This window comes from Biomphalaria glabrata, chromosome 12 (genome assembly GCF_947242115.1).
Source record: "Biomphalaria glabrata chromosome 12, xgBioGlab47.1, whole genome shotgun sequence".
Lineage (NCBI taxonomy): Eukaryota > Metazoa > Mollusca > Gastropoda > Planorbidae > Biomphalaria > Biomphalaria glabrata.
The window spans coordinates 34,490,353-34,499,504 of NC_074722.1; the positions used below are offsets into that span (position 1 = coordinate 34,490,353).

General features: G+C 36.7%; 1 protein-coding gene across 1 annotated transcript; it reads right to left on the bottom strand.

The window, feature by feature from the left end:
- Positions 1-555: 555 nt before the first annotated feature.
- On the bottom strand, positions 556-8,209 carry LOC106072655 (serpin B6-like). The gene is made up of 8 exons (XM_056005457.1): positions 8,100-8,209; positions 6,955-7,128; positions 6,529-6,658; positions 6,202-6,418; positions 4,747-4,877; positions 3,567-3,714; positions 1,984-2,172; positions 556-815 (listed from the first exon to the last, which is right to left on the bottom strand). Exons 2-8 carry the CDS (start codon positions 7,110-7,112, stop codon positions 616-618), a joined length of 1,173 nt encoding a protein of 390 aa, XP_055861432.1. The 5' UTR covers positions 7,113-7,128; positions 8,100-8,209; the 3' UTR covers positions 556-615.
- Positions 8,210-9,152: the final 943 nt, after the last annotated feature.

Consider the following 9,152-nt stretch of genomic DNA (forward strand, 5'->3'; position numbering starts at 1 on the left):
TCACTCCATAAGGAGCGATCGAAAGTTAGTGCTTCCCAGCTTTGAATGTCACTATCGCATTCCATGAAGGAGCTCTTGAGAGTGTCTTTGTAGCGCTTGTATTGGCCTCACTAGGAGCGCTTTCCTGCATACAACTTTCCATACAGAGGTCGCTTGGGAAGGCAATTGTCTGGCATGCGGACTACATGTCCCGCCCATCGAAGTTGGAATCTTTTTACTGTGGCATTGATACCGTGCATGTTGGACAGATTTAAGATTTCTGTGTCTGGTATGTAGTCGGACCAACGCCCCTTATGGATACTCCTTAGACAGAGTAGATGAGTTTAGCTTTTTGGCGTGACGGGAATATAGGGTCCAGGACTCTGATGCATTTAGGAGTGACAATAGAACTACAGCACTGAGCAGTAAAGTGTACACACAGAACACTACATATATTGAAATAGAGACTCAAACCAACACTCATCGCGACTCACATACACACTTTAACTTGAACTTTAACTATTTCCCAAAAGAACAATAACTGTGTCATGAGAATAAGTACTTTAAAGCAAACTCTTTAGATCAATGAAAATGTTTAATTTTTAGCTTTTATGCAGTTCAATACATTTAAAACCATTAGCCTGAAAATTTTCCCTGGAAGATGACCTGTCCAGTTTCTTTGTCTCTCAGAAAGAAAAGGAACGGATGGTCAGCGATGAAGAAAACAGGTAAACTTCTCTCAAACATTTCAGCCGCAGTAACTGCCGCAGCCACTGTGCCAGACTCCTGGACTTCAATGACAGCCTTGTGAATTACTTTACTGATATAGACTTGACCTGAAACAAACAAAGAAAGATAAAGAGGGTGAAAGAAAGAGAGAAATAGATGAGAGATAGTGGAGAGAAAACAGATAAAGAGATAAAGATAAAGACAGAGAGAAAGAGATTAAAAGAGAGAGAGGGGAAAATAAATAAATAGAGAGAAAGACATAACGAGAGAGAGACAAAGAGAGAAAGAGAGTGACAGAGAAAAAGAGACGAGAGAGAGAGAGAAAGAGAGAGATTAGGAGGGATAGAAAGAGATAATAAGACAGAAAGTGATAAGAAAGAGAAAGAGAGAAAGAGATATAAATAAAGAGAGAGAGAGAGAAAGAGTAGAGAAAGAAGAGAAAGAGCAAGAAAGAGACAAAGATAAATAGAAAGACATTAAGAGAGTTACAAAGAGATAATGACAGAGAGAGGTAATTGGAGAACCAGTGGGGAAAAAAAAAAAAGAAAAAAAAAAGATCGATATAAAGAGAGAGAAAGTCATTGAGAAAGAGATAAAGAGAAATAAAAAACAGAAAAGAAATGGAAAGAGCGAAAACAACGAAAACAAATTTAGAAAGCGATAAAAAAGAGAGCAGAACACTTTGCTCATATTTTAGAGATTTTAATTTACACTGTGACTTTCTATTGAATTCTTCGAATAGTTCGTGGAACACCTATTCAGGCCTCACAGGGCACTAGGGCTCAGCAGAACACAGTTTGGGAAACGCTGGTTTACACAAAGCCATGAATCATCTACCACAGCTTAGAAAAGTCTATCCCGAATAATAATATTCTAGCCCAACTCTAGACCCAGTGCGGTGGCTTCCGAACCGGGGGCCCAGGGATCGAATCCTGGTTAAGACTGTTTTTTTTTTATTTCGGGATCTTAGAGCGCCTCTGAGTCTGCCTAGAGAACTATAATTAACTGACATTAGTTGGGGAAAAAGTAAAGGCCGTCGGTCGTTGTGCTGGCCACATGACACCCTTGTTAACCGTAGGCCACAGAAATAGATGACCTTTACATCATCTGCGCTAGAGACCACAAGGTCTGAAAGGGGAACTTCACTCTAGACTCAGCTCAACCCCATTCTATCCCTAGCATACCTTCCTTCATGATTTATTCTTGTCTGTTTTGTTTCTTAGTTTCAATTATTGACATTTAACATTATAAAATGATACTACAATAATCGATTACCTTTTTGAGTCAGTCCAGCGAAATCTGCTAATGTATCTGAAAAGGCTTTAGCCATTCCCATGTCAACTAAAACATCTTTTAATTCTAATTTGGTCTCAATTTTGAACTTGGGGATAGCCATTTGGACATTGTATGAGCCATGACCAGTGAACAGCTCATCGACCTTGCCAGGTTTCTGTAGCAGAATTTCTGTATGAAATAAATTGCAGGCCAAATTAAAAATGATTGCAATTTAAATATTTTAAGGTAAGATGAGATACGATAAATTAATCAGCCCAAACAAACTGAAATTTAGTTTGACTATATTTGGTCAGCATTACTACTATAACAACAATAACTATAATGTAAACACGAATAAAATTCACACACAGAACACACAAACACATCCAGGGTTTAGTTTATTACACTATTATGTGCTTCTCAGTAACGACAAATGACCTTGACAGACTGACTGAACGTGGGATAAAGGAGTTTAAAATATTTTTGTTGTAGTCTTTATTCTATTGATCCGCCACCTTTTCTAAAACCCACTTGTTCTTCTTGTATCATTCTGTCTGTTATCGGCTTAGCTGTAGTTCCAGTGATTTCAATATTGCAGGGCCGGCCTTGGGCCACTGCAACCTAAGCGGCCGCAGTTGGCTCCGCACATTCATAAGCCCCACTCTAATTATAGGTGTAAATTAATAAATTTTACCATTTTTAAACTTCTAACAGATTTTCCGCGGCCTCCTAATTTACCAGGAGCTCCTGGAAATCTGTAATTGCAAAATATATTAAAAAGTCCGGGAAATCTCCGAAATTATTAAAATCTTTTGAAAACTCATACAAATCTCCTGAAATGTAATAGACAAAATTGTCATTTTGGGGTTTCATTCAATATGAAAAACAATCAATCCTACGCGCGACAAAAAAACGGCATTATACTATACTCTCAAAGTGTAATCTGGTGAAAGAAGCTTCTGGCGCCTCAAACTAATCAAGAATTACTTGAAGTCAACTTATTTCGAAGATAGATTGAAACATTTGGTAATTTGGTAATTCTTGCTATTGAGCATAATCAATGTAAGAAACTGAATTTTTATGATGTACTGTACTGACTGCGCTACACGCAAGGCTCGTAAAGTACTTCGGTACGTAGTAAGGAATGAATACAATGCAAAAAGAATACATTTTCTAATATTTTTAATTTTTTACTTATGACCCAAGCTGGGCCCTGCGCAATCCGTTTCACAAAGGGCCCCGCAATGGTTAAGTCCGGCCCTGCTAATTGGTAACGGGTGAATACAGAGAAGATTGCTTGTTCTCTCTCTCCCCCCCCCCCACCTTTTTCCTTTTTTTGGGCGCTAAAGTTACGTGGGGTATTTTAGTCTGTTTTATTATAACGAGAAGACTAAACGCTTATATGATCTAGATGTCTAGTGCAACGCTATTTCTTACAGTGGCTAATTTGAAATCAGGTCATGTCAAACAGTCTCGTCAATGAAGTCAAATACTATTATAAACAAAGTTATATTAGATCATCGCCTAACAGCAAGTAGTTGTTTGATTCTCAATAATACAGAAATCCACCAGCGTTGTCTCACCTAGGTCAGTGATGCCATCAACTTCCTGTGGCAGTGCAATGTACATGGCAAATCTACTTCCTGTAAAAGCTATCTCGGCTACGTCAAATTTATTGACGTCATCTGTCTTTACGTTTGTTTCTATTTGGATTCCATTCATCATGTCCACCTTCAGACAAAGACACAAATGTTTATGATTACAAAGCTAATATTAACTCTGTCTGTCTGTTCGTCTGTCTTTGCAAAGTTTGTACACGTTATTTCTCCGACACACAAACTCGGATCAAGCTGAAATTTTGCGCAATTATTTTCTTTTACCTGACTACAAGACAATCAATTTAAACAATTAATCAATTAGTTAATTACCTATTGGTAATAAATTATTTTGTTCGGGATCTCAATCAAGGGAAAGAATTGTATTTGACTGAAGTGGTAATAGGGATTGGATTATTCCCCTTTATACATTGCCGTCTGAGGCTTGGTGAACACAGACGTGAAATAGAAACAATAGATAACTATATCACTAGATAACTATACAATCTTCCATGTTGATAGACTCTTCTTTAGTTGAGTGGTTACCGCGTTGGCATGAGAAGCCTGACAAGGCTTTAGCCTACAAGTTCGAATATAGTTCGAACCCTTTAAAAAAAAAATATATACATTTTAAAAGCGATTCCCCCGATACCCCGTTCTTTTATCCCCTTACCCCTTTCAAAGTTAATCTTGTCATGCTTGTTAATCAATGACTTAAATTCTGCCAAGTCATTGGTTTTCCTGTCTGACTCAAGCAACCCATTCCATGCTCTAATAGCTATTGGGAAGAAAGAGCACAAATTTGTCCAAACATGTGTTATATGTATGTGTGTGGCTTCTTTGTATCTTTTGTAGTATTTTATTAAATTGTATTTTTCTATGTAAACATTATGGTTTAAATGTGTATGCATAATTGCTACCGATACTAGATTTCACGAGCTAAATAGCCATGTTTGGGAGAGACATATTAAAAGAAGTAGAGGTTTGCGGCAAAAATATAAAACAGAATGACTAGGAAGAAATCGACGGGCGTACCCGGTGTGAAATGGAAACCCTGAGAAAACCTGCCAGACACCTGGAACGTGCTGCAAAAGATTTATCTCAGTACGGAGACTAAAGTGTACGGAGAACTTGAAAAGGTAATCGAGGAAATACATTTCGTCACTACCTGTTTTACCGCACCACCTGGCAGTTGAAAATCTTGCTTTCTTGTTTTTGTTTCGTCGAACGGTGAGTTCCAGGTTCCATTAAAAAAGATGGTGTTGACGAGCAGCATGACTGTTAAATTATCTATAGTACCTGGTTTAGAAATAATAATAAAAGCATTAATTTTAACTTTCTTAAAAGATTTCAGCTCTAAAGAATACTATTGCTATAAAAACAAGAAAGTTTGTGTTATCACACAAACTCAGAGATGGCCTGTCAGAGTCGGATCCCTTTCGGATCTGGCTTTTCGCAAGGAATATTCAAGACTTGATTTAATTTTGATGGTCAAAAGTAATAATGTCTTAAAGATTCATTTGCCGTTGTAAAAAAAAAATGATTTTGTTTTTCTGTTTTACATGTTTCAGGTGTTCGTTCTAAGGTAAAAAGAATTAACTTCTCGCGATGGAGGATGGCAGCGAGCAGGGTATGAACCCTGCCTGGTCGTGCAGTTTGCGTGCTGGACTGTCGTTCGGAGTTATCGAAGGTTCCTTGTTCATACCCTGCCCGCTCCCATCCCCTGTCATCTTGCGGGAGGTTTGGTCTAGGAAGTAAACTATCTTCAACTCTGAAGGAACATCCGAAACATGTTAAACAAACAAAGAACCCGTGACCGTCGAGACAATTAGTTCTGCACGCTAAGCGTACGACCAGGCAAAGCTCTTAACTTAATAATTCTCTATGGCCTCCTTAAGTCGCGAAGCGACTATGGATCGTCTCATGGAAATGAGATGAATGCCTGGGCATAAGTTGTGGTCGGAACGATGTTACCCACACATCAGTTTCCCCCTCACCATGCAGCTGATGTATCCAAAGGAACGGCAGTGCCGATACAGTTTGGGGTCAGCGGCGTCGCAGGTTCTGCCACAGAAATATTACACAATACGGCATGACATCTATCGGATATGTACAATATGTCAGACGAGCAATTTTAGATAATCTTTCAGCACTGATTGGTAATTGAAAAAAACAACAAAAAAAAACAGATACATCGTGCTTGTACTTCGATGTCTCAGCACAGAGATATTGGCATTTTCATTTAAATGGAACTAGAATGAGGATGTAGATCTACCTAATTTAAACTTCTGATTTAGCACTCTTAAGATCTATATCTACCAGATCTAGATCTATAATGTAGGCCAACATTTGGAATAGTGAAGATGTAATTTTGCAAGATGTGTTTTTAAAAAATCCTAGATAATCTATCAATAGACTGAATGCAACATTAAAATAGTAGATTAGTTTTAGTATCTTATAACATTGCAGTATTGATCAAGACGTTTGGAAATCAAAAACTGCACTTTAAGTCTAGAAATTGACACAGGAGCACTTATTTTAAAAAGTTTTTTTTAAGTCCAAAAACATGTAACAAAGTAAAAACTGTTTTTAATTTGGTGAAATGTTCTAATGAATCTCTAACCTGCTTCTAGTAAATCCTTTATCATGTGTTCCGTTTTGACCTCAACGTAATCATTGATTGGTTTTTCTGGACCTCCGTTGGCGGAGAAATCGATGTGGTCTGTTAAAGCAAAATATTCATCCGCTGTCTCCTGAATGAACTCTGGCACTATGGGATAGCTAGGATTGATGAAGATGGCGTTTCCGGTGAGAAGTTGGACGTTGGATTGTGAATTCAACTGTTTTAAAAATAAAACAACATTGCTTGTCAGAGTACTGCTACTATAAAAAAAATTGTATACAATTTAAATTATTATACTTAATAATTGTGAGAGGACATTTAACAAACCTGCTGGATCGTCTCTCTGTACAGAGAATGAACTGATTCACCAAGGGAAGTAATACCTAGCACATTCTTCATCTCAGCTGCAGTGTCTCCCCTTGCCCCAAGTGACGTCATTGTCAAAAGCGAATGGATGCTACAAGTTGGAAGACATTAAAGTCTAGTCCGAAATGGACAGTTTTAAGGATATTTTAAATAGATAGATAGAGAGATAGATAGATAGATAGATAGATAGAAAGAGATAGATAGATAGATAGATAGATAGTGATAGATAGATAGATAGATATAGATAGATAGATAGATAGATAGAGATAGAGAGATAGAGGATGGTAAGAAAAACAAATCATTTCCCTATAGGAGCAGCAGTGTTTACTAATTTATAAATTTATAAATGTACGATCCTACCAGACTAAAACGTGAAATGTTCATTACCTGTAAGGCGAGTAGATGACATTAGACTGGTCCAGAGCAACTTTCTGGTAAAGTCTTTGAGAGAAATCTGACGAGGCCGAAGACAAAGCCAGCTGTTGTTGTTGGTCAGCACTGACCAGTTGACCCATAAAGGCCAGAAAGATAGATAGGACGACCATTGTATTACTTCGGACACTGTAGCCGAGAATAAAACAAAGGTTGTAGTTATTTCATTCTGTGTTTTTTTTTCTTAATTTTTAGGTTTTATTTTAGTCTTTTTCTAATGTCACTTTTATTTCATGTTTATTTTAATTTAATTTAAGTTTTATTTCAGTTTTATCTTTGATAAATTTTAGTTTCATGTAATGTTGATGTTACGTTCATTTAAGCGAATTATGTCCCAGAATATTCCAATAAATTTTAGAATATGAAACTATGAATGGCCACCAATTACCGATCCAGTGAAAAGAAATTGTATAGAGTTGCGCCTTATAAGTCGTTTGGTTCGGAATGGGAAGCAGAGATTGGTCATTTAGAACCAGGCCATACACAAGATTAAACTGTGATAATAGATATTAAAGTAACAGTCGGTCAAACTGACATTCGTCCTCTTTTACATAATGGATGATGGACCAACAGGGGTCACCCAGTAAAAATATTCTATAACATTACTAATAACATTGAACGGATCTAAAATGCCTACAAAATTATTGAGCAAATGCATTAGTAATATCCTCACTACATCCCCCCGAAAAAAAAATTGATTGACAATTAGAATTGTGGGATTTTCCCAACTTGAAATTATTAGATCTAAGCTCAAAGTACAATTGACAGCTTTTAGGTTACTATACTTGTTTAACATCATCTATACATAGCAGGGCCGGCCTTAGATAATAGGGGGCCCTAGGCGAAGTGAATAAGGTGCCCCAAATGAAATAGACAAATAAAATTAAACAGCGAAAAACTAAAATTACCCAATCTATTTAAAACCGTGTTTACTCCAACAATGACATTCTTCTCTAAAAAAAATTGTTTTGAATCCTACGCGAGGCCCCCAACAATCGGAGGCCCTAGGTGGCTGCCTAGTTTGCCTATGACTAATGCCGGCCCTGCATATAAATTTACTTATGCTTTTATTTTTTTGTAACTACACTAATTAAACATACGTTTGTAAATTGTAAAGTTTTGATGTGCACAGAAAAAGGTTCTCAACAGAAATAAAACTTCCAAAACAAAAAGTTCGTATCTAACAACAAAAGGAGCGACTGAGGTCATGATGTACAGGATCTCGTTATCTATTTAATTAAAATTGATCCACAAGTCAGTTGGTCAACAGCTGCGATTAAAATAAAGGACACCAAGAGTAAACGTATTTTTCTCCCTTTTACATTAACTGTTGACTATAGCAATACTTTTAAATCTGGATCTAAATTTATTTTGGACTTTTGTATACTATGACAATATGTAGAATCTAGCTATATTTAAAAAAAAAAAAAACTAAATGCAATCAACTTTTAAGTGAAATTAAATAAAAAGAATTTATGTCCAGGTCTCCACCTAATAGTTTTATACCAAGCGTATATTGAATCACTCTGTCTGTCTGTCCGTCAGGTTCTTCTTTCTCTTCTAGCCTGCTTTTTACTGCTGAGCTGTCAGCTCTTTTGCAGACTGTGCCAAGAAAAAAATAGTGTGCTGTTTTCTTCAGTTGTTCAGCACTGCCGTACAGGGTGTTGGTTATGTTGGGCTGTAGTGGTAGCAGGGTCTGCCTAAGGTGGATTAGGAAGGGGCATTCAAAAAGGATATGGTTTTCGGTTTCATAAGGGTGGGCGCAGTGTCTTCAAATGGGAAAACTAGCTAGTATGATTCCTGAGTTCGAAATTCGTTTTTCTTGACACGAACTTGTGATGATACATGTACACATGACAATATACACACGTAAACCAAACATTCATCACACCAAACATTCGTCCCACCAAACATTCATCCCACCAAACAATCAGTTTATATACAAACATGAATCATTTAACAAGCAAAATATGTAAATCCTTTAGATAAAAGAGGCTTATCTAAGGGGAAATTTCCACACCTAAAACTTTATCTTTCAGTTATGTAGAAGTTATCTCCCTTTTTGATATTAAACAAAATAATTAATTTACCATAATTAATTAGTTGGTTAAATTTTGAATTTTCTGTTTAGGTAGATAGATTATTGTTAAAAG

Bases quoted from the DNA above. Each gene is read 5' to 3' on its own strand.
- LOC106072655 (XM_056005457.1), bottom strand. From the start codon at position 7,112: ATGGTCGTCCTATCTATCTTTCTGGCCTTTATGGGTCAACTGGTCAGT. The intron at 6,419-6,528 runs GTTTGTTAAATG...TTTTTAAAACAG, and splicing joins ACAGAGAGACGATCCAGCAG to TTGAATTCACAATCCAACGT. The intron at 816-1,983 runs GTAATCGATTAT...TGTTTGTTTCAG, and splicing joins CGCTGGACTGACTCAAAAAG to GTCAAGTCTATATCAGTAAA.